Source organism: Epinephelus fuscoguttatus, linkage group LG2 (genome assembly GCF_011397635.1).
Source record: "Epinephelus fuscoguttatus linkage group LG2, E.fuscoguttatus.final_Chr_v1".
Classification (NCBI taxonomy): Eukaryota; Metazoa; Chordata; class Actinopteri; order Perciformes; family Serranidae; genus Epinephelus; species Epinephelus fuscoguttatus.
Genome location: NC_064753.1, coordinates 33,432,711 through 33,458,840, shown reverse-complemented (window position 1 = coordinate 33,458,840; position 26,130 = coordinate 33,432,711). Strand labels below are relative to the sequence as shown.

Below are 26,130 nucleotides of genomic sequence, written 5' to 3'. Positions count from 1 at the left end.
AATGCATAACCAGACAGACAGTTACAGTTTCACTCCTCCTTCATCAACAAGCTGTTGTGTTAAGCCCTGGACGTTCTTGCTTATTTATGATGCAGAAATGAGTTACACATATTGTAGAGCCTGCTGCACAGGGACCATCAGCCACCAACGGCCCCCAAATCACTTGATTAAAAACAAGGTGTACTGCCTGATCAGGGATGGGAGAATACATGATTTTAGTGAATTCCATTATTGGGATTATCCTCATAATTGCGAAGAAAGACTCACATAATGTTTATGCAGATGCAGGGGGGCTTGATTGATGATAGGAGATGTGAAGATGTGTTCTATAATGCAATAAAAACGTTTGTTTCTAAACACAATGTAAGGTTAAGAGATCCCAGTATGTTTTAATGCCATTTTAAGGGTTTTAAGCCTATTTTGACAAATATCTGGACAATGTCATGAGTTGCAATTATTCTGGCCAGGATAATCGTGATAAGACATTTTAATATCATCTCATGCCTCTGCTCAATACTGTTATAGTTTCTAAAAGTTGCACAAATCCCAGAGCTGAGAGGACATGTTGGGATTTGTGGAGCTTTAAATCAGAGCAGTACACTAAATATTTGGGATTATGATACATGGGTGCTGTATATGTTTGGAAATTGGGAGTGCTGTAACAAATCTTATCTGTATAGTTCTATCTTTTTTGTTTTGGCCTGCCATTGCACTGTATGGGAGTTGCTTTGCTATGTTTTTATAGTAATTTAATAGTCATTAAGTGCATTTGATTATTGTTTTGAACTTTTGCACATGTTGCAAAGTTAATTAGCTTGAAATTTACAAACAACCACAGCTCTGGTTTCTGAGGGACCGTGTCTAGTATCAGCCGTAGTGCACTTATGTTGACATCTATTTTTCTCTCCTTCACAGCAGGAATCAAGGTGCCATCTCACCTGAACAGACTTCAGATGCTCATTCTTCTTCTTTACACCTTCATGTTTTTTCTTGTCTTGCTGCGTGTTGAAAGTAAAGAGTCTAGAGTCAGTGTTGCTCACACTCGGGCGGGTCATCCAAAGCTCCAATTCAAGCCCTCCCCTTCTCGAGGCTGCGGTGTGAAGGGTATAAAACCAGTGCGCTTCTCAGTCTGGTGCACCGGCCGCGAGGCTGCAGCGGAGAGCTGAGAGTCACAGAAATCAGATCTCTCTAAGCTGAACTTTACTTCTGCACTCGCTTCTTTTGTAAAACTTGCTTTGTTAACTTTTTCTACTTTACCTTGAAATTTTTTAGTATTTTTTTCTTTGTCAAAATGACTGGTAGCCCACTGACAGGGTTACTGGTTGCGCTGTGCGTAAGCAGCGCAGTCCACGGCTTGCCAAAGAAGAGCAAAAGACAAACTGGCCAGTATCAGGTGTATCCTGATCTCCGTGACGCAGCGGCCGTTAGTCCAGGTTGGTACAAGACTTCCATAACTATCAAGTGTTCTTGAGTTTAATTCTTATCCATGTGTAAGAAAAAAAAATCACAGATTTTCTTTCTGCACCAGAAAGTAATTTATAGCGGTTTGCTTTAATAAATGCAGTCACTTTTTGGTCATTTATTTTGCATTATTTGATCTAATTTTTCGTTTGAAATGAGCCAAATCAGCCAAACTTTAATGGCCGTTTAACGGTCCAAGTGTTTAATCATCATTATGTAACAACATGCCTATTATATGATTTCTAGTCGGCTGTGAGGAAAATGGTCGCTCATACAGACCGAACGAGCAGTGGGAGAAACCCTACCTTGGTAGTACACTGGTGTGCACGTGCAATGGAGCAGCAGGCATCAAATGTAAAACCAAACCTGAAGGTCAGTGCGAGACCAACCGGTTTGAAATGTCTTCGCAGGCTCAGGTGCACCTTTCACATCTGTCACCTTCTGTTTGGGACAGTTGCCTCCCCCAGTATTTCATATGTCAGAGCTTTTGTGTCAACACCAGCCAGTAAAGTAAAATATAGTCAGTCACATCATGGCTAAAACACCAGACCTGTACAGGAAACAGACTGAGATATCCACTTGTTCAGTCACCAGTGCGTCTTTACGCAGCAAGAGAAATATCCACGACAGGCTCACAGTGACAAACTCTTAACCTTTGACTGTTTCCTTTGTTTTTCTCAGTGGAGGAGACCTGTTATGATAAGTACAATGACCGGACATACCGGGTCGGTGAAACCTACGAGAGACCGAAGGACGGGATGATGTGGGACTGCACCTGTATTGGTTCCGGTCGTGGCAAGATCAGCTGTACCATAGCAAGTAAGTGAGGAGCATGATAAAAACAGTCCCAAAGTAAAGATTACAGATTACTTTTTTCCTTGATTGCCACCTGCCATGAACTTGCCTTGAGTTTTTTCTTTCTAATTTTTTAATTTCTTAGTTATGTTCCCTGCTTCTTTCATGCTTTGGAAACATGATGTCACCAGGATGTTTTGATTACATGTTTGACTTAAGGTGTAATGACTGAATATAAAATCTAAATGATGGATATGTGTCCACCACAGATCGTTGCCATGAAGGTGGAAGGTCTTATAAAATCGGGGACACTTGGCAGAGGCCTCATGACACTGCCGACTACATGCTGGAGTGTGTGTGTCTCGGAAATGGCAAAGGAGAGTGGACCTGCAAACCTGTGGGTGAGTACTTTTACCTCTGTAAATTTAAAACTTGCTGGGAAACCAAGACATCAAAACTTTCCATATGAACTCTGGAATGCAGATGTGAAATATTGCAACTTTAACATGTAGGCTTGTATATCAGTTGCCACCATACACACACACACACACACACACACACACACACACACACACACACACACACACACACACAGACTCACAGAGTTACAGACAGGGCAATTTCTCAGAAGCATGACTGTGTTTGACACCATTGTAAATATTTGACAGCAGTCCAGACAAACAAGGTAACTGGGCGAGAGAGCACGCCTCGCCTCGTTGCCCATCTTACGCCACAGCTATTGATTTTCACTTGGTTTATTCCTCCTGAAAATGTCTGGGATGATTTAGACGCTGTAATGTGAAGCCAGATCGTACAGTATCTCGTGACAAACTGCAGATACAATAAATCTCCTGTGTTTTCTGTGAAGCTGAGCGTTGCTATGACAACAATGCTGCATCATCTTACGTCGTGGGGGAGACCTGGGAGAAACCGTACCAAGGCTGGATGATGCTGGACTGCACCTGTCTGGGAGAGGGAAATGGACGCATCACATGCACCTCAAGGAGTAAGAAGAGTGCACACATTAACACACACTTTAATATGCTTCAGTATCAGCTGTTCTGATTGTCTGCCACTGTTTGTTCTCCCACCAGACCGCTGCAACGACCAGGACACCAGGAGGTCATACCGCATTGGAAACACATGGACAAAGACTGACACAAGTGGACACATCGTGCAGTGTCTGTGCTTAGGAAACGGCCGTGGAGAGTGGAAGTGCGAGAGACACAACACAGGCCGAAGTGAGACTCAAAATCTGAACTATTGCTTCACTTTGCTTTAAGTGTTCACCAAAACTTTACTCTGATCTTCTCTGACATTCATTATTCTTTTACTCTTTTTGGTGGTATGCAGGCACAGGCGCCGTTGTGTTGACCCCCACCCATTCCCAGACTCTGCAGCTGCCCGAGCCCCCCGTTGAAGGGGCATGCCGCACAGACTCTGGAGCCACTTACTATGATGGACAGCGCTGGTTCAGAAACCAGGGCAGCAAGCAGATGCTGTGTACCTGTCTGGGCAACGGAGTCAGCTGTCAGGAGTGGGGTGAGTGAAAACAGGGGTCTCAGTGAAGGAAAGAGGAAGTATGATGAGTTTTACTTATATTTCAGTTTGATTATAAGTCATCAAACTTAAACCACTAAAGACAAAAGCCTTTAAGATGTGACGCTGTGGTCTGTTCCTAATTGTGTTTCCTTGACAGTAAATCGTTTAAAAGCCCCTAATTCATCCTCGCTCATCCCTCTCCTGTCTGTGCAGAGACCAGGAAGCAGACCTATGGTGGCAACTCCAACGGCCAGCCATGTGCGTTCCCATTCGTCTTCAGTGGGAAGACTTATTACTCCTGCACCTCAGACGGACGCACAGATGGACAGCTCTGGTGCTCGACAACCTCAGACTTTGAGAGAGACCAGCAGTACTCTTTCTGCACCGAGAAGAATGGTGAGACTCAGGAACATGGTTTGACCATTTTGCTGGTTGCGTGGCTATATGGGGCTGATGTTGGCCTTTTATTAAATCATAGCATTTCCCCTTACAGTATAATCCACAACCAATTTATTTAAGATTCCCTCTCAATATCTTACCTTTAAAAATCTGTACAACCTGCAATTGAATTTCATCATGTTACATTTAAGTCTTAATATGTCAGAATACATGATACATGGATACTAATTTTTAGTATGAAAACTGTCACATTCAAAGACACAAAATATTGGTGCAAATTTTGGCAAAACTTTCAGAAATCATCAAAGGCCCCAAACCCCAAAGATAAGATAGTAACTGTTGTACGTCCCTCTCTGTTGCAGCCATTGTGGCAACACGAGGTGGAAACTCCAACGGCGCCCTGTGCCACTTCCCCTTCCTCTACAGTGGCCGCAACTACACTGACTGCACCACAGATGGACGCCGTGATGGCATGAGGTGGTGTGGTACCACCCACGACTACGACACGGAGCAGCGCTTTGGATTCTGCCCTATGGCTGGTGAGTGTGTGTGCTCTGTTTTGTTTGTTACACACTTTGCTGTCACTTTAAAACCTTCCAATTAAACGTATAATAACATCAAGTTATTGAATACTTTTGTCTTCTAAAGAAAGTTTTCTAATTTACATTCCCAATATAGACTATACAATCATGATGTTAGTGAAAACAGATGTATAAAGGACTAGTTTGACATTCTGGAAAATATGCATATTCACTTTTTTTGCTGAGAGGTAGATGAGAAGATTAATACCACTCTCATCTGTAGATTAAATATGAATCACCATGAGGTTAGCTTAGCTTAGCATAAAGGCTGGAAACAGGGCGATAGGTCGCCAGACACTGTCCAAAGGTTACAAATCCGCCTACCTGAACTTTCCGAACAAGAAAGAAAAAGATCAAAGTTGGTGCAGTGGTCCTGGGTCACATGGCCCAAGTCAGACATATTGTACCTTTTTTTGTAGAGGATGCAATTATACTGAATAGTTTGGTCTTTAGCTCATCTTGTTGTTATAGATGTTAATGGATGTTTGGTTGCATGGCTCACTTGTAGACAATTAGGGCGTTTCAAGAAAAAGGGTTTATGGTCATGGGAGAATGATGACTCTAATAGGGCTTGTACGTTTACATCTTGATTACATACAGAGTGGTGTCACTGGGCTGACTGGGCCATGGAGAATCACTGGTCTGAACACACACAGTACTGTTTATTTTATTTTATTTTTTTTTACTTGTATTTCTTCATGTAGCCCATGAGGAAGTATGTACCACCAACGATGGGGTGATGCACCGTGTGGGCGACAAGTGGGACAAACGCCATGACGTCATGGGTCACATGATGGAGTGCACATGCCAGGGCAACGGCCGTGGGGAGTGGAGCTGTGTTGCTCACTCACAGCTGCGAGGTCAGAGAGCGAACTCCATTTGGGTTTGAAACACAACTGTTTGAGTTGTCTGGAAGTGAAAGGTTTAATATTAACTTTGCTCCTTTCTTTATGTGTCCAGATCAGTGTGTTGTTGACGGCTTGTACTATGAGGTAAACCAGGAATTCTCCAAGCGCCACGACGAGGGCTACATGATGAACTGCACCTGCTACGGACAGGGACGTGGACGCTGGAAGTGTGACGCCATCGGTGCGTTCGTGGCTCATTAGCTCAGTTCAGGAATTAAAAATGCTCATGCACTTCTCAGCTGAGAATTATCACTCTAGCCTCATTTGTCCCATCTGATCTCTGATGTTTTCTTCTCTTTCCTACAAACAGATCAATGTCAGGAGCCACAAACCAGGACCTTCTATCAGATTGGAGAGACATGGGAGAAAATCATCCATAACATCCGCTACCGCTGTTACTGCTATGGCAACGGGATTGGCGAGATGAGATGTGAACCTCAGCAGACCTACCAAAGTATGAAAAACCTATCTTCTGAGCATCATCAGTTTAAAGCTGCTGTCTACTTCAGTTGGTGCACAGATCTGTTTCTGCAGTGTCCACATATTTGAATATGGTGGTTCAAGTGTTGATATGCATGCAACAACAAAAGTAATAGTGTGTCAAAAATTGCACTCCTTCTCCTCAGCGTCATAACTCAGGCATGATGCACATATATTTAGATTCAGCCTGACTTTCACTTTAATATTTCTAGTGTCCACTATGGATAAACATTCATTAAGCCTTCTTAGAAATCAGAGAAAAAACACATCTCTTCTGATCTTTACAAGCTTTTCTTTGGAATTATCAGAATCAAAGTCATCTAGTGATAACAGGAAGTTAGTGAGTGCAAACAGGAACTCCAAATAACTAAATCGGCATGACTTTTCGTGGCGCAAATTTGCAAAAAATGCAAACAAATATAGGAAAACTGCATTCAGATTTCAACCTCAGCATCATTTTCTAATTTGCTGATGATCTATTTGATATAATTGTTATAACTTTGGCAGGTCTGAGGCTCAATTATGGGGTGAGAGATTTAATTCCTAAACCCCTGCACACTATAAGATAACAAACATAACCTATTAGTAAGTAGGATTATTTATTTGCAATATTTAAAGGAATACTTCACCCTCCAAATGATCATTTGTATATCAATTACTCATCCATGTTGCGTTACATTTGTGAAGAAAGTGTTTTCTTGCATGCCTTTGCAGTGAACAAAGAATCCAAAAATGTATAAAATTCAAAATGAATTGAAGTCATAGGGGTCCACATTTAACAACAACAAAACTATAGTAAAACATCAATCTGTTCACAAACTCTCACACAACTCGTGCAGTAATATCCAAATCCCATTTATTCAGTCATATGCTCAGTAGCTCCCAAACAGACAGCCCTTTCCAACGGGATACTGAACTGACATGAAACGTATCTATGCTCTCTTCAAATCCAGACTCCACTGACAAAAACAATAATTTTATCTAGCTAAACACAGGAGCCGCTTGTCTACTGCTGCCTGGCTCTGTAGTTTGCTTGTGTTAATGTGTGACTTTGGTGAATCCAAACTAACCCTTTAAAACATTAAAGTCACACATTAACACAAACAAACTAAGTGATCAAGGCAGCAGTACACCAGCAACTCCTGTTTTCAACGAGGTAAAATTACTGTTTTTGTCAATGGAGTCTGGCTTTGAAGGGAGCATAGATAAGTTTCACTGTCAGCTTAGTTCCCCATCGCAACTGGCTGTCTGGGGATGTACTGAGCATAAAACTGGACAAATGAGACTTGGATTATACTGCGCAAGTTGTGTAAGAGTTTGTTAACGGATGTTAAGATACAGTTTTCCTGTTCCTAAATGCTGATCCCTATGATTTTAATTTATCAAGAATTTCCTCCGTTTTTGGGTTCAAGCATGCGAGAAAAACAAAGTTTTCTTTACAGATTTAATGTAACACAGGCGAGTAATTGATATTCAAATGGATATTTGGGGTGGTGAAGTATTCCTTTAAGTTTTATTTATTTGGGAAGCTGTTATGTCTCCAAAGCGTCTCAGTCCTACGCTGCAGTTTTTCCACTAAGTCTGACAGCTGTTCGTGCTTAATTTGTATTTGCCGTACTTATTCAAACCTCCTACGTTACTGACCTCCTTCCTCTCACCTACCCCTAACCTCCCATCACACGTCAGTGAAATGAAAAGTTCACTTGCCAGGTTAGTGGAGGGAAGCGGGGGTTTGGTGTTTTTTCTCGACTTTGAAGTCTGCCAAATGGAGAGGTGCTTGCCAATCACATCACCCCTGTCCTCCCCTCAGTCTTTGTAGTTGGAGAGGTTTTTCCGCCCCCGCCTGTCGTTGTTGTGCTGACCTGCTGAGGGGAAAGGGATGCCGGGAAGAGGGGTGTAGACTTATACTCTTCCTACTGCCAGTATATTCATGTAGGGTAAAAGTTGCTTAATGTGGAACTTTGTACCGCAGTGTCCTGAATCAAACACTGACCTAAAACTTAGTTGCAACATTTATCTCACCATGATTAGTGTGTGTGCAGTGCAGGGAGTGTGAAGCTATATGTGTGTGTGTTCTTGGGGGTATGGAGGCTAGATAAACTGTGATGAATATAGTGCTCCGGTGTTATGTCGCACTGTAAGATGTCAGTAGGTGTTTGAGCTGGTTTAGCACCGTCTGGTGGTTTGGTTCTGTCCCAAAATGATGAATCCCTCTGACAGAGCCTCACCAAAAGGTAGCCAACTTTCACCCACACTCTCTAACAGGTAACACCGTCACATTATTTGTTTTTGACAATGTGTGATCCTTTTTCTCATCGCTAACAGCAGCGTTGTTTTCTCCTGGTGTCGTCCTCTAAATCCTTTCCAACAACTGCCTCTCTATCTCCTCAGGCGGCCACAGACCTGTCCAGGTGATCATCACAGAGGCAGGGAAACAGCCAGACTCCCACCCCATTCAGTGGAACCCCCCTTCATCTGTTCACATCACCCAGTACATCCTCAAATGGAGAATTGTGAGTTGCTCTTTTGGTTCATCTTTTTTTTTTCGTCTTCAAAAGGTTGTTTTAAATTTGCTGACCGGTAGCATTAGTGAAGGTGAGCAAACAGTCAAGTGCTTTTGGTAATGTTGACTGAAGTTTGAACATGGACAAACATCGTGATCAGAGGGTACATGAACTCCCGTTTACTAAACGCAAACACAGCTTTTTAGCAGACTCCAAGAAAAACATCCCTCTCCCCGTGATTGTTTTTCTCATACATCTTTTTCTCTTTGAAGACCTCAGAGACTGACAGGCTGGCTGAAATGTTTCTGAGGCTTTAATTGAAGTCAAACAGATTTTCTCTGGAGGCGTTTGTGTATTTTGGATATAAAAGTCACTCAAAGCCCTCATCTGGCCCTCCTGCTGAGAGAGTTTGTAATTTTCCAACAGAGTGCAAAGCCAGACTGAATACTCCTTAAGCAGGATGTGGCAGCGAACTGGTCTGAGCCAGAGTCCAAAATATACTACCATAAAAGGTCTTAATTATCTGAATTACTTAATGATTCCACTTAATTCTCCTCAATTTTCACATGTTTTTATTCAATTAATCACATCTGTGCTATCAAAATTGTTCATTAATGCATGTCAGCAAGAGTTTAGAAATCAGATTATCCAGTTGAGTAAACAGTCTCAACACAAGGTCCATTTAGTAGCTGTTCTGGAGCTTTTGATCACGTAACGTGCCTTGCATCAGCACATAATGTAATTATAAATGTTCTTCCAATTTTTTCTGAGCACTTTAAAGGAGTATTATCCATGTTTGCTTAAAAGTTAAAGTTTGGCGTTTACTCTTGAGCTTTGCAAGAGCTCAATAATAATGATAATGATAATAATCAGCAGATTATCCACTCTTCAGTCAATACTTTATGTCATTAAAGAGTGAACGTATAACCCATTGACTTTATATCTTTTTACTCCTTCTGGTAGAAAAATAGCGGTAGTCCCTGGAGGGAGGTCACCGTCCCTGGCCACCTCAACTCCTACACCATCAGCGGGCTGCGTCCAGGCGTCACCTACGAGGGTCAGCTGATCAGCATCCTGAGATATGGACGCCGTGAGGTCACACGCTTCGATTTCACCACCACCCACGGTTCCTGTGAGTAAACTTGAGACGCAACATTCTCTTAACCCCACAAATCCTAAGTAATTCTTTTTAAGGGAACATTACATCTTTTTTATCTCTCAAGTGGAAACATCAGAGGGAGAGACGACCCCACTTCCTCCAGTGGTGGACACTTCCGAGTCTGTGACAGAGATCACCTCAAATAGCTTCGTTGTGTCCTGGACATCAGCCTCTTCTACCATCTCTGGCTTCAGGGTGGAGTATGAGCTCAGTGAGGATGGGGCCAAGCCAAAAGTCCTGGGTGAGAGCCTTTGAGCGTCACTGATACGTCTATAATGCCTCCATAATGTCACATATGAATACAGTAATTAAATGGACTGATTAATTAGGCAGTTTTTCTGCTGATGTTCTGATATATTTACCTTCAGGTTATATGTGGTCAACAGATTTATTGTATTCAACGCTGTGACACCAATCTGTCAGTGGAATGGGCAATATGGGCAAAATGCTCTATCGCATCATGTCGTATTGTATCATATCGTATCGTATCAGTGACTTTATATCACGGTATTGAAAAATGTTGTCTTATAGTACATTTTCTGGACACTAACCAGAGATGTCTGTCTGTTTTTTGCTTATGTTGCCTATTAAATACCTGGTTAGCCAAGGTATTTCATCACATTGATTCAAAAATCATGCAAAAACCCAATCATGCCATTATTGAGCAGCCCTCCTCATTCATGTGCAAAATGGTTTCAGTCACCCAGGAGTACTGACAACACAGATATCATTGTATAATATACATACTGAATATACTGTGTGATAACGCACTATTTGTTGGCTTCTCCAGATCTCCCTCGCACAACCACCTCTGTCACCATCGGCGACCTCCTGCCAGGACGCAGATACAATGTCAATGTCTACGAACTCCCTGATCAGGGACAGCCAAACCTCATTCTGACTACCTCCCAGACTACAGGTGGGAGAATCCCTCTCCTGGTCAGGATTACGCAAATTCAGTCAATTTTTACACAAAATATGACATGACAGATGTCCGTTTTTTCCCTTTCCCCAGCTCCTGACACCCCGGCTCAGCATGCAGTTGATGAGGTGGGAGAGACCTCCATCCGAGTCAGCTGGACCAGGCCTCAGGCTCCTATTACTGGTAAGAAATATGTCTGTGTGTGTGTGTTAATATGTGGTTTAGTGGTCTAGTAAAGAGATCCATTTCATTTTGTCTGTGTGTAACTGTGCCTGCCAGGTTACCGTGTGGTGTACACGCCGTCAGTGGAGGGCAGCAGCACTGAGCTGAACCTGCCTGACTCAGAGACCTCAGTGACCCTTGTTGACCTTCACCCCGGTCTCCTTTACAACATCAGCATCTACGCTGTGGAGGAAGACCAGGAGAGTGAGCCTGTTTTCGTACAAGTCAACACCGCTGGATCTCCTCTACCAGGTGCACATTTTTTAAACAGATACCATATCTTTCAGTTAACAAAGAAGCAGAAATGAACGAAAACTGCTTCATGACTGAGGTTTTTCGCTAAATTAAAACATTCCCAGTATGTTATTATATTCTTTAGATGCTGAATTCTTTTTATATCATTCTTTGTCTTTTGGCTGTCAGTAAAAACTGAGCAAAGTAAGTTTATTCTTGCAGCTGAAGATTCCTTATAGGGAGCTTTAGAAAGGGCTCTCCAGTGTTTGGGAAAGACTGAGCTTGTCAAAACATTGCTTTGTCAAAATACACTTAAACAGCTTTGGCTATATAATGGTAAGATCTTCTTATCTTCATCCTAGTCTGCCATAGCCTCTGAGTGACCTCTCTTTAAACATGGTGGGTTCAGAAACAGGCACCTGTTCAGGCACTTAAGAGAAGCATGCATGCATGTACAGCCCACACCCACACAGAGACACACACACACACACACACACACACCATAAATCCTCTGTATATCTTAAATTGGATTTCAGACCCTCTCCTTGTGCCTGGCACGGCAGAATGTACTCTTTATTTAAGCTTGAAAAACAAAACCAGATGCTATAGAGAATGTCTGACTTTTACCCACGTCTGGTTTGGCATTTCTCTCATATTTTTCGCTTTATCTGAGCCGTTATTGTTGCTATCTGTACATTGTTAAAGCCTTTTATTGCACAGTTTTTTCAAGTTGAGGGTGTTTGCAGAGCTGCCTCAGTAAAGACAGATGTTTAGATTGTTTTACTGTACTTAGCATTTTAAAGTTAGCCCTGTACCGTACATACATAGCTAAGTTAAAGGTGTCTTGTGGGTGTTTTTTGTAAACAAAGTTACCTTTACAAACAGTTTTCATTCAAACAAAATGAGGACATTTGCATGAAAGTTGCTCAGTGGTGCATGAAGTAAAAACAATTTGACTTCCTGAGCATAAAACGAATGTGGGCCCCATAAAGCAGGTGCACTGGAGACTTTGCCAGGTAAGTGGCTAACTTCTGGTTTAGCCCTCTACTAATTCGAATTGGGATAACATTATTTATATATATTTATTGAAATGTTATCAGACCAAATGGATCAAATTTCATAGTGAAACAAGTTATTTTGCGGGGGCTGTGACACAAAGAAATTACGCACTGACTTACAGATGTCTCCTTCACAGAGTAAATCTATGGGAAAGGGTCTTGTTGGGCCAAGTGGCATCATGTGACGGATTTAGCCACTACAAAAACTGGCTTCAAAGCCCAGTGCTGTTCCCAGGGGCTTGGTAGTGGTCAGCAACTCCTTGTTATACCCCTTGTCAATCAATCTACCACTTCCTGTCCACAGAGGAGGTCCCGGCACCCACAGACCTGCAGTTCTACGAGGTTACAGACATGAAGATCACCATCACCTGGGCTGGTCCACCCAGCGAGGTGACCGGTTACAGAGTGCACTTCACTCCTGTCGGTCCTGACGGCACTGAGACGAGGCTCCTGCAGTTGCCCATCTCCCCCAACGCATATGCTGATATCACCCACTTGCAGCCTGGCACACCGTACCGCTTCTACATCTACGCCATCAACGGTGGAGTGGAGAGCAAGCCGCTTGTGGGAGAAAAGTCTACCAGTAAGTATAACCAGGGACAAAGGAGCCAGAGTTAGACACAGAGGGATTACAATAACATCATAAAGATTTTCTGTCTTACATGTGTTACATTTTCTAACCCCTCCAGAACCTGATACACCCACCAATGTGCGATTCACTGACATCGGCCCTGACAGTGCAGTGGTAATCTGGGAGGCTCCCCGCGCCATCGTCAGCGGCTACCGTCTCTTCCTGAGCATTGAGGGCTCCAACCCCATCGAGAAGAGGATCCCCGGCAGGGTTACCCAGTACCCTTTGAGGAATTTACGTCCAGACACCCAGTACACTGCCACCCTGCACTCCGAGCTGAACAACGAGCTCAGCGAGGGCGTCACTACATATTTTACCACCAGTCAGTATTAAGAGAAACACAACATCTGCTCAGAAAAGAATACCTTGTTGCAATAAATTTAAATTTATTTTTCCCCATTCTGTCTTCCTCCCAGCTCCCCAGATGGGAAATAATCCTACTTTCGCCACTGAGGTCACTGATACCTCCATCATCATCACCTGGATACCTGTCCGCAGGTTCAGCTACAAGGTAGACACCTACAACAACAACAACAACAACAACAACTTCATAATCAAACAAAATTAAACCTGCTTTAATCAATATTTTTATAATATCAATGCATCAAATTACTCTTGGTAATGTGAAAGGGGTTTACAGCTTGTCGCACTGCCCTTAGGTGGCCAAAAAAGATCACTTAATGTGGATTAATGTCTTTGCTGTGGTATACTTTAAGTGTATTTTCTAGGTTTCTGATCTCTGCATGTCGGCCTCCTTCTCCACAGCTGTCTGTGCTCCCCAGCCAGACAGGCGAGTCTCCCAGAGAGGAGACTTCTGACTCTGGACGCATTGATATTCCCGGTCTGACTCCTGGAACTCAGTACACCTACAGCGTTCAGCCCATCTTCAACGGACGCAACCGTGGAAACCCCATCACCCGCAATGTCGTCACTCGTACGTGTCCAATTTACTTATACTACAAAAATAGGCCCCTTAAAGTAAGTTGTATAACTCATCACCGCACTGATTTATGCTGTGGGCCCATGTTACACTGTTCTAACCATTTGGCATGAATTTGTTGAAGAAGTAACTGCTGCATTGAATCAAGTTTCTCATGCTTGTGTCAAAATGTGCTTTCCTCTCCTTACAGCCCTGTCTCCTCCCACTGACCTCAGAGTGGAGTCCAACCCTGTCACAGGAGATCTCACTGTCCACTGGGTAGCTTCCAAAACACCAGGTAAATATTGACTGTGCTCCCCACGCACTGCCGGCACATTTGATCTCACCAAGTCTAGACCTTGGCCTTAGAATGTTATCTCTTTTTTTTTTACAGGCACAAATGTCTCTTCCCGGTATTTCCTTTTGACTCATTTATTGCAAGAACCTCTTGACATTGTGTTCTACCCGCTTCACATTTGTCATGTTCTCCCAGGTGGCAGCCTCTGGGGATAAAAAATGAAGCCAATGTGACAAAAGACTGCAGTTCCTTGAATGGCCACTTGAGGCTCGCTCCAAAAGCCTGTCAATCGCCATAGACCCCCAGTGTTAAAATGTGCAACTTTATAGCAGAAATTAACATGTTTTCAGCCTGGTACAAAAACAGTTTTGTTCTCTATAGGTAATTTTTCCTTTCATGACAACTGTATGGGGGATGAATTTTTATGTAACTCACTCACTTAATTTTTATTAAGGCTTAAAGTTATGATTAAGAGCACAGCCGTTTTGAGTGACAGGCTGTGGTCACTTCTGACTCCAAAAATCCAAGATGGTGATGGCCAAAATATTGAATCCGCAGCTTTAAAACGGGGTCCACAAACTAATGGGTGACATCAAGGTGGCTACGTTCATTATTCTTACACAGTCTGTGTTCCCTCAACCCTCTGCAGGCATTACAGGCTACAGAGTAACAAGCACGCCAATGAGCGGCCAGCGAGGAAACTCCCTGGAAGAGTTCGTCCGAGCTGATCAGACCTCTTGCATGCTAGAGAGCCTGAATCCGGGGGCAGAGTACAACATCAGTGTCTTCACTACCAAGGGCCATTTGGAGAGTGTGCCAGTGTCCACAACTGTCACACCAGGTAGGAGCCACCGGGAAAGCATTCACACGTGTTAATAGGCGTCAAACCCACGACTTTGTCCACAGAAACGACCGGTGTGTCTGTGTGAGGAAAAGAGAGAGATGAATTTGCCATGAAAGGCTGGGTTGAAGTCAAACTGGAGTCGAGATTTCACTTCCTGTCATTATCCCTACCCCCACCTCCCCACAATGTATTCCTCTTTATGCTGGAATGTTTTTCCTATGAATACATTGTTTTTGAAATTGGCGCAGTTTCAAAAAACAAAACAAAAAGCTTGTTGAAGCTTGAAGCTTTCATGAAGCTGCATGAAGGGATTTTTGGCCACTAGGGGGCAGAATAACTTCAAAACAACCTGATAAACAGCAGTTATCAACTTTTGAAGTTATGTTAAATAGGTTTGCTGAAAAATGCCTACTTGCACATTCAGCAGACGCAGAGCAATATTATTATCTCAGTTAAAGACTGAAATTCAGTACTCATTATCCTTACAGCTCTTTTTCAGCTCCACCAAAAATATCTCAGAGGCTAAAAAGCTTGGAGCTACAGAGTTGGGGGCTGATTGTCTTTTGATTCCTGACTTTAAGCAACCCCTTTGTACAAACACATGAATTAATGCAGCTTTAATTATTATAACCTACTACTAACATGATCGTTGGTACATGCATGGAGTTCATGTTAGTTGGGATGGTGAAATTAATTTTCCATTTTTTTTAGCATGCCCAGAAGTGTTGTATTAATCACTGCTTTGATTATAAAGTGAATTGTGAATGTGTATTGATTCTAGTAATTTGAAATTGTCTCTATCTAGCATGGCTTCTGTTACACTCTGGATCTCTTGACTGCTTTTTGGGGAATGGAATCATTGTTTTTTTTTATATAACTGGTGTAATTATCATGGCTATTGGGTCTTTCTGTCTGTCTAATGCTGCTTGCGCTTTGCAACTGGCCTAACCCTTTCAGAAATCCCCGCACCAAGTCACATTGACTTTGTCGACATTACTGACACCACCATCGGCCTGCGCTGGATCCTTCCGAATGATTCAACCATTACTCATTACCGGATAACGGTGGTAACATCAGGCGAGAGCTTGCCAATTTTTCAAGAAATGGTGGATGCGTCTGCTGGTTATTACACCATTCGTGGTTTGGAGCCGGGCGTGGACTATGACATCAGTATCTTCACTGTTACAGAGGAGGGGGAAAGCGAGCCGACCACACAAACAAAGCAAACACAAGCTGGTGATTTAACTCTTTCTCTCCATCCATGGGAAGGGCTTGGGTTTTGATCTGAGAGAGTAGATGAAGGCACACTAACAACCTTTTTATTAACGCCCATGATTAACTCAGACACTATAGCACATTTCAGACATGTATGACACCAATGATATTTTCTTAAGCCATTTTAAATCTGATTATTTAATGCACCTCTTTGTTTTTTTCCTGTGTTCGCTATAACTCTAAATCATTCATCCTTCCAGCCATTCCAGCTCCTACCAACCTGAGGTTTAGCGGTGTAGGTCCTGACCACATCAGGGTGACTTGGACAGTCCCCCATGTTGCCAATCCAAGCGACATCTCTCGATTTGTCATCCGTTACCACCCTGTAGCCACAGATGACGACATCAAGGAGGTCAATGTTGGAGGAGCCACCAACACCTTCGTGCTGGAGAGTAAGACGACATTAAGACTGTGTCTGTTTAAAGGTTCTGACAACTGGATTTGTTTTTCTTTGCAATGCTCCACCTCAAGCCATTATCTCTCCATTTCCATACAGACCTGCTGCCCAACACCGAGTACAGTATCAGTGTTATGTGTGTGTACGGTGAACGAGTGAGTGAGCCAGTCACAGGGACTCAGAGGACAAGTGAGTATGACCCAAAGTGGGTACCTTATTTTGTGGATAGGCATTGGGTGGTGTCATGAAAAAAAAATCAGTGTGTTGCCATTGTTGGAAAAGGTTTGGGAGCCACTGGATTATGACACCAGTACAAAAACAGTCTCCAACAATAAAACAAATTGTTAAAAAGAGATAATATGTGTTGCCTTGCAGTTTTGTAATTTCCATTGTCATTGCATGTAATTTTAAACCTTCCTCTGCAGCTCTGGACTCCCCCACTGGCTTGGACTTCTCTGACATCCGCACCAACTCCTTCACCGTCCACTGGCTGGCTCCAACCGCTGCTATCACTGGCTACCGCATCCGCTATCAGAAGACGAGCGGCGGGAGGGCCAAGGACGAGAGGCTGCCCCCAACCAGGAACTACTACACTTTGACCGGACTGACACCAGAGACCGAGTATCTGATATATGTGTACGCTGTCAGCAACACTCAGGAGAGTCAGCCTCTGACTGGCACACAGGCCACCAGTGAGTTCTGTCATGGTTTCTGCCATCATGTCTCTTTTTCTTCTCTTGTCTTGATCACAGATATTCTTACGTTTTTTTTTTAAATTGCATTTTTAAATTATAATACCTCTTTCCTCTCCTCTCCAGTCTCTGATGCCCCTACTGACCTTGAAGTAACATCGTCCACTCCCACCAGCATATCCATTCGCTGGGACGCCCCGTCTGTCACGGTGAAGAACTACAGGATCACCTACGGAGGCACAAGTCAGTACATATATTTGAAGTCATAGTTTCCTCTAAACCTGAACCGTATTTGGAGTGTAACACTCCTCTCTTCTAACTGTAGGTGGCGAGGCTCCTCAAGAGTTCACAATCCCAGGCACTCAGACTTACGCCACCATCAATGGTCTGAAGCCCAGTACTGACTACACCATCACAGTCTATGCTGTTACAGGAAGAGGGGACAGCCCCGCCTCCAACACCCCAGTCTACATCACGCACAGGACAGGTACCGCAATGAAAAAATAAAATAAAATCTGGAGGAAAAAAATGTTGAGAGGTTAAAGCTAAAGGTTATGTGTTCATCTCTCCTTCAGATACCGAGCCCCCCACTGACATGCGACTGACTGATGTTAGTGACAATGCCCTCACAGTGCGCTGGTCTCCTGCTCAGGGACCAATCAGAGGCTACAGAATCACCAGTGTTCCCAAGAATGGGTTGGGACCCTCCTACTCTGAGGAGGTGGCCCCCGGTAAGAAAGAGAAAAACAAAATTTCTAAAACCCTACAATTTATTTTACATATTTTTTCCAACACAGTACCCTCTTCTCACTGGCTCCTTTTCTGCTCGTCTGTTACAGATCAGACTCAGATGACGTTCACAGGTCTGATGCCCACTGTTGAGTACGTTGTGAGTGTCTATGCCCTGGGCAATGATGGACAATCCTCTTCACCCGTGTCGGACAATGCTATCACTGGTTAGTTTGCTCTCTTTTCATTGTTCAGACAGTTTATGTGCACTTAAAGGCAGGATATGCAATTTTGTGTCGCCACAATTGTCTTAATCAAAACAATAACGAAAGTAGGAGCAATGCCATCATTGCAGTCAGTTTCTCCTGGTTAGGATTCCCTCAGTGTTCCTACTTCGGGAGATTTTTACTGGGAGCCAAATTGTCCTTAAAGATCTCCAAAATAAACAGATCAGGTGATTAAAATTGGTTGGCTTGCTCCTCTGAAAACGTAATCCCCCCCCTCTTCCTTCTCTCCTGCAGCTATGGATCGTCCCAAGGACCTGACCTTCTCCGACATTGACTCCACCTCCATGCGCATCACTTGGGACAGTCCAGACGGTACCGTGACATCATACCGTGTCCTGTACTCCAGCTCAGAGGAGAGCGAGCGGGAGCTGCGTCCAGCACCCAGAGGTGATCAGGACACTGTGGTGCTGAGAAACCTCCGCCCTGGGACAGAGTACACTGTAAAAGTCATCGCCCTCCATGACCGCACACCCAGCAAACCGTTGGTGGGAACCCAGGCAACAGGTAGGAAAACACAGAAAGCATCAACACGTCAATGACCTAATTTATTTGTCACCTGACTCCAATTCTAAATGTGCTTTTCGCTGTGTTAGTCATCCCTGCTCCGACCAACCTGGTGATCTCAGATGTCGGTCCCTCCACCTTCACCGTGTCATGGCGTGCTCCCAATGCACGCTTGTCAGGCTACCGTGTAGTTGTCAACCCCAAGGACATCAATGGACCGACCAAAGAGATGAACATCGCTCCAGACACCACGCGTGTTGTCGTTCCGGGACTCATGGTAACAAGAGTTCTTATCTCAGTATTTATTTATTGATTACAGTCAGTCAGTAGGTAAATATCAACTGTATGTGTCGTAGGTGGCAACCACATACCAGATACACGTCTACGCCCTGAAGAACTCTGTCACCAGCAGACCGCTGGAGGGAGAGGCGACCACACTGGAAGGTAACTGGCTGCATCATAAATGAACACATTTCCAGTCATTGCATGGTGTTATCCCCTGCTCTGTTTTATGACTGTTTCTTTTCCTCCTCGATGCAGATGTCAGTCCTCCTCGGCGTGTGCGCATCTCTGATGTGAAGGATACGTCTTTCACGCTGACCTGGCGCTCCAAAGTGGAAACCATCACTGGTTTCCTCATCGAAGCCACGCCCCACGGTGGCTTGCATGCCCCCATCATCAGAACCATTCCAGGACAGACTTACACCTACACTCTCACAGGTACAACACACCCTCCTTCTAAACACACTTTTATTCAGTTTACAGATGTAAGTTTCAGAAGTGTGACTTAAATGTTTGTCTTCTCAGGTCTGCAGCCAGGCACCATGTACTCTGTTAACCTGTACACCCTGAATGGCAACACAAAGAGCGCCCCCTTCAGTCTCATGATACAAACAGGTACTATACAGATCTGTGTCTGATGTCCGCTTCATTGTGCATACATTTCATGCCCCTCTTCAGAAGCCAAAAACACGAATGCCCACCCACCACCGCACAGTTTTTCTAAATCAATAATTAACAATAATTGGGAAGCAACTAATAAGAAAGCATCCATGTTGAATTTTAGTGAAATGGAAGTCAACAAGATAGCATCAGAAAACTCTAGTTTATTTTGCGTACATAAATCTGTTTCACTCCATATTTGTCTCCTGGTCATCCATGCCCCACCTGCCGTACCCAACTGTTTGAGAAACAATGATTCAATGGTGTTTTATCTGTATCATTACATACAATACATAGTGTATACACTGTACAATGTGAGTACAAGCATTGCAAAAGGACTAAGAGAAAGAGATGAAAAAGTAACATACACAACGTTGTAGTTTCATGCAGCCGCAGTAGATGCACCCATTTTAGAAATTGTTTGTGGCTCCAGAGGAGGCTGCTCAGAATCTGATAAATGGCCTCAAGTGAGTCAGTATTGGGTGTGGCTGAAGACCAGTGGTGGAGTATAACTAAACACATTTCCTCAAGTACAAACATGAGGTAATTTTACTTTAGTTAAGTATTTTAATCTCATGCCAAATTCTGCTTTTACTCCATTCCACTTAAGACTGAAATGTTGTACGTTTTACTCCACTACAATTATTTGATAACATTAGATTTTTGAACAGAAATTATATGAAAATATACAAGAGCAGCTGAAACGATAAGTTGATTGATTAGAAAATCAACAGGCATCTGTTTTGATAATTGTTAAAGTAATTTTCCATTCAAAAACATTTCATGGTTCCAGCTTCTTAAGGAGGACTTGCTGCTTTTACTTTGAATTATTTTGATTTATTAAATTGATTGAGATTTTTTGCGTTGAGCACTTTTAATACTTAAATACACTTTCTTGATTTTACTGACATACTTTTCCTTAAGTAACATTTTCAATGCAGGACTTTTACTAGTAATAGAGTATATTAACTATATTAACAGAGTGGTATTAGCACTTTTATTTTAGTAAAGGATCTTAATATTTCCCGCACCACTGCTGAAGTCTCAGGTTTAAAAATGAAATATAATCTGTTGGTGTGAAGCTGGAAAAAAGGTGAGCTCACCAGACCTCTGTAGCCCGCTCCTCATCTTTGCCTGAGGCTATATTAGCATAGCATTTTCTTTTCCAACTTTTCATATTAGGCCCAACAGTGTTTTAAGACATTATTGGGACAGTGTGCACTGCTAAATCACTAGAGTTCTCTTTAAATCAGGTCCTAAATGACAAATGCAGCTGTAGCATTTACAATTAGATGAACTAACATGATATTTTTCCTCACAGCTGAACCAGTGGTCCGGGCTCCCACCAACCTCCAGTTCACATCTTTGACCCCCACCTCCATCTCCTTCACCTGGCAGCCACCTGCCACACACATCACAGGATACCACGTCACCTACGAGGAGTCAGGAGGAGCACCACGAGAGCTTACCCCACGACCCCACCCTGGCCAAAACTACGCCACCATATCTGGTATGAGCTTGTCATGCATTTACATTTGTCCGCTTATTTAGTTTTGCTTCAGCTCCTTTTAATTTTCATTTCCAGTTTGATCATAAAAAAAGGTTTAGAGTTATGAAAAGCTTCACACAGGCTCCACCACTGCTAATTCTACTACGTGATAATTACCCATCTCCTCAGGTCTGAGACCAGCCACAGAGTACATCATTAAGATCATCGCCATCCAAAACACAAAGAGGAGCACACCTCTGGTGGGCAAGATCAGGACTCGTGAGTATATTAAGACATCTGTGAAAAATATGATGGTAAAGGTGATGCATTCGAGTAATGAAATAAAGTGCCTTAATTCAAATTTGTTAGGGGTAAAGATCCTATAAAATGTTAGGGATTGAATGGCAGCTTCAATCTGCTCAGCTGAATCAAAATATTTTGCAGCAGCAGCTCAGAGATAAACTGTGCAGTCGATCAGCGTTTGGCTGCTAAAACAATAATACCTTGTTTTATTTTGAATGTCTCAAAAATGTCATTCAAAATATCTGTGTGTTTGTAATGCTGCATTGAGACACACTTTGCCATGAAGCAGTACCCCAGCGATGCTGCATATCTGCTGCCTCCTGTTGGCTGAGATCCATTACTGCAGCTCTGCTCTACCTCCCCCACCCCTCTAACCTGCTTGCTTCCCTAACCCCATCTCTCCCGCCCAGAACCCGACTCCTTGCTTCCCCTGCCGCTGCCCCGCCCTGGAGGGGTGCTGGATGTGCCTGACACTGACTTGGACAACACAGTCCAGGTAGTGGGCAACAGTGGCCAGGATGCGCATAGTGGTCAGAGCCAGACTGTGGAGTACACAGAGTACAACAACAACGGAGGCAACATCAGATTTAACGGGAACATTGACAACCCACAGTCGCCCTATGGGCAAGTTCGTGAGCCCTTGGTATTTGTGCCCCTTCCTGATGCAGAGGGCCGCAGATTGCCCATCCTGAAGATGAACGTACCCGTCGGCTCCACATTTGATAACGAGACAGGAGTGCCGCAGGAGGCCCAAACTCAGACTACTATCTCCTGGAAGCCTTACAAGCAGAGCAACGCCTACCTGGTGTCCTGCCAACCCATCACACACTTAAACGAGAAGATGTTCCAAGTAAGGGTCATGATTTCCATCCCAGCCCATCATGACATTATTTATCAGTCATGTTTGATACAATCTCTTACTTCATGTGGACACACCTTGACTCTCTCTCTCTCTCTCTCTCTCTCTCTCTCTCTCTCTCTCTCTCTCTCTCTCTACCTGTCCAGGTCAGACTGCCAGGCACAGCCACCACAGCTACCCTGATAGGACTCTCCCCCGGAGCGAACTACAACGTGATGGTGGAGGCTCTGATCGGGGCGCTCAAACACAAGATCCTGGAGCAGGTCATCACGGCTGGGAACACAAGTAAGCATCCTCCATCAATTGCTGTGTCTATACTGGGCGGAGATAAATTCAGCATAGAGCAACTCAGCCCTTTACTTACCTTACCGGCCTTTTTCTATTTGGTCACAGGTTTCCAGATTTTCCCTGTCTCCCGGGTTATGTTAAACTCATAACTTCCTCCATGTCATGTCAATTCAATGAAACCTCACTCACAGAATTCTTTGAGAAGCACAGATGTAGTGATGAAACTACACAGTTACCATGTTTTATTTTTTGTTTGTTTTTGCATTTTAGTTTATCCTCTTTAACATATGAAACTGATGAGAATGACCATTATTACTAAGTCACTAAATATAAACCATCGTGCCCCAAAGGAAGTTTACTCAAAGCAGAGCAGCAGTTACTCTGGCTAATCAATCTTCAAGCAACTTGTGGCTAACACACACTTTTTCCCCACCAAACTTCATCAGTTCCAGAGGGTGTGCCCGCCAATAAGGACTCATGTTATGATGCCTTCACTGCCACCTACCACGATGTTGGTGGTGAATGGGAGCGGATGTCTGAGACCGGCTTCAAGCTGTGGTGCAAGTGCCTGGGTCTGGGAAGTGGTCACTTCAGATGTGATTCATCTAGTAAGTTTAGGGGGATTTTTCCCCTGGATGTATATGAGCACATATGGAATCTGATTATATTTGACTTAGTTTCTCTAACTAATATTTTGTCCATCATTAGAGTGGTGCCATGACAACGGCATCAACTATCGCATTGGAGAGAAGTGGGACCGCCGTGCAGAAAATGGTCACTTGATGAGCTGCACTTGTTTGGGCAATGGCAAAGGAGAGTTCAAGTGTGAACCACGTAAGGCCTCTTAAGATTCAAAGAAATATTCTACGACAGGTGCGACGGAGTTACATGTGATTTTTAATATGTGTATACACCCACACAGATGATTCCGTGTGTTACGATGATGGCAGAACTTACCAGGTGGGAAACCAGTGGCAGAAGGAGTACATGGGTGCTATCTGCACCTGCACATGCTTTGGAGGACAGCAGGTACGACACATCAGCCTCCATGGCTTTGTGATTAACTTGGGGTCCCTCATGTTGATTGCAAGATGTAATAGCTTTAGAATAATGACACCATCAGCAGATTGGTTCCCTAAAAAGCCTCATTCTCTATGCAACCTGTCTGCAACCAGGTGCAACCTCCTGGGAAAATGAAGGCTTGACTTGAGGTCACAAAGGAAGCGCATTATACATTGTGCAACTAAAACAGGAAGAGAATAGTGCTTTTGTTTTCTCCTGTAGCTATTGGAAGCTATCTCCAATTACAAAATAGTACAAATGTTCTTTGCAGTTACGTCCAGCAGTGTCAGAAATGGTGGACGGTGTAACAACAAAAGTAACTGGTAGTTTCTAGGCTCTGAGAAAAACAAAAAGTGATCTGGTTGTCTTTGCAACAGCGGCACCAACAACAACAATTTGAAAATGCTGAAGGAAGAAATGTTGTCTGCTTCCATTTTAAATGTTTGGTTGTGTATGTTTGATCTCATCAGGGCTGGCGATGTGAGAACTGCCGCAGACCAGGTGGGGATGTCGACGCCAGTCTGCTGCAACCTGTCCGATATGGAAACACACTACGCGTAAGTGGAATTTATATAAAATACTTTCAATATTATGCTGTTTTTTCCCCCCCAATAGAGACATTGTCAACATCTGTTGTCTTGACATCATGTGTGATTCCTTACTTGGGAACCTGATGTTGAGTGTTACCAAATGTCATAAAAACACAGGACTGTTTGTGACCTTACCTCTTCAACTCTTCCTCCAGAATATTCACTGCCCCATTGAGTGCCTCCGACCCGACCTGCTGGCAGACGCAATCGCTCCTCAGAATCCTCGGGAGTAAAAGTATCAGACGTCCGCTTTGCTCCGTCATCATCCAACCGCTGCACTGTCTCACCCTGTAAAGCCATGCTGTCTGCGACTGAACTAACAGCCTTATCACTTTCTGACACACGTTTAGCCAAAGATGTTACACTGCCCTGCTGCCTGATCCGAGTGATCCTCCTCTAAAGCCAGTCTTTTCACTGTCGACTGTCAAGTCTCTAAATTCACGCTCAAATCAGAAAGACTCCTGCCTTTTCTTTTTTTTGTGTGTGTAACGTTCCCTTTCACATATTTGTGTCTGTACCTCAATGAAAGTTATTTAGTACTTGCCACCAGTCAGATTTATAGACTTCTCAAATTGGCATTTGTTTTCCATTTAAAAATTCAGAAACACTTTCTCACCAAAGAGCATCAATTGTCAGAAAGTAAGCACTGTGTTAAAGAATGCAAATGTAATTATTAACAATGTTGAAATTGTCCATGAAAATGTGCTTTTCTTCTCTGTAGCCCTTCTTCTGTTACTGACTGAGGGGTCGCACTGTGTGTGATTGACACATTATGATTTCTAATGTCTTTTTACTAATTTATCCCTTTTAATCGGTGTGTGAATGTGTGAACTGGGATGTGAGAATTTGAACTGTTCTATTTTTGTACTTTGTTGTCCGTGCCAAAGTTGTTTCTACCTTTTGACAAAAAGAAGTCCCTTATTTTAATAAAGCTGGAGAGATCCTGAAACCTAACTGCAATGTGATGTTTATTTATTTTGTTTTGGTTTAAGGACATGTTTGCAGAAGACTTAAGACCATTTCTTTACGGTCTGCTCTTAAATAGAAAACAGAAAAATGCTTAATGAAGATTAACTAGATGAGCGAAAGGGTCTTAAATAGAATAAAAAATATAAGTAAAACATTTTGGGGTCCAAACCGAAGCCATGTGGGAGGTCATGAAATCAATTTCCTTGATTTAAATTTGATAAAGTTTAAATTCTATCATTGAACTGTCTTTAACAAGCTTATGAGGCACAGCGGTGCTTTGGGTTTGGCCATGTTGTCAAGCTAGTTCAATCTACAGCAGGAATTGGCACTTCAAAATAAAAGCTCTGTGCTGGAAATTCACTATATTTCAAAATAAAGTGTTTTTTTTTTTTTTTAACAAAATTGACAAGTTTTAAGTCACTTGCAGTCCATTCAGAATGGACCCGCGACCCACTTTTGAACCACTGCCCTCAAGCATGCCCTGCTTTATCATCTGTTTTCCTCTCAATGAGACCGTAATTTACAAAATAAGCATCAGGCTGTATCAAAGAAGACTTGAAACTATCGATCGAGGCCATAAGCTCATTAGGAAAATGTTTGCTGAGGTAATAAATCAAGTGAGAAGCAGGGTCATTTTTTGCATTTACTGGTGGAGGTCCCCTCTGCTGGCTATTTGAAAAAATGCAGGGTTAAGATGCTTGAGCATTAGAGTCGCTTTTCAGACACAGATTTTGAAGTTTGGTCCGAACCAAAGCAGTGGACTGAAATAAAGAACCCTAGAGCCCTG

At 43.2% G+C, this 26,130-nt stretch overlaps 1 protein-coding gene across 3 annotated transcripts; it reads left to right on the top strand.

Annotated features, from left to right (window-relative positions):
• The first annotated feature begins 1,120 nt into the window (after positions 1–1,120).
• fn1b (fibronectin 1b) lies at positions 1,121–25,328 on the top strand. Of its 3 annotated transcripts, XM_049566244.1 has the most exons (46): positions 1,121–1,433; positions 1,708–1,833; positions 2,143–2,280; positions 2,526–2,657; positions 3,125–3,262; positions 3,351–3,497; positions 3,610–3,798; positions 4,012–4,194; positions 4,560–4,736; positions 5,483–5,638; positions 5,739–5,867; positions 5,997–6,140; positions 8,558–8,679; positions 9,634–9,802; positions 9,894–10,070; positions 10,620–10,748; positions 10,845–10,934; positions 11,031–11,225; positions 12,570–12,848; positions 12,955–13,218; positions 13,313–13,407; positions 13,662–13,830; positions 14,027–14,113; positions 14,763–14,954; positions 15,915–16,193; positions 16,433–16,624; positions 16,729–16,818; positions 17,055–17,321; positions 17,448–17,564; positions 17,647–17,808; positions 17,897–18,052; positions 18,161–18,277; positions 18,572–18,841; positions 18,931–19,118; positions 19,198–19,285; positions 19,382–19,561; positions 19,649–19,738; positions 21,105–21,293; positions 21,462–21,551; positions 21,986–22,425; positions 22,581–22,719; positions 23,169–23,330; positions 23,431–23,556; positions 23,645–23,751; positions 24,255–24,341; positions 24,530–25,328. In XM_049566244.1, exons 1-46 carry the CDS (start codon positions 1,292–1,294, stop codon positions 24,605–24,607), a joined length of 7,383 nt encoding a protein of 2,460 aa, XP_049422201.1. In that variant the 5' UTR covers positions 1,121–1,291; the 3' UTR covers positions 24,608–25,328. The 3 variants fall into 3 exon arrangements, with proteins under 3 accessions (XP_049422201.1, XP_049422207.1, XP_049422213.1); XM_049566250.1 differs by lacking the exon at positions 1,708–1,833; XM_049566256.1 differs by lacking the exon at positions 15,915–16,193 and having other exon boundaries at positions 1,122–1,433.
• The last annotated feature ends 802 nt before the right edge of the window (positions 25,329–26,130 follow it).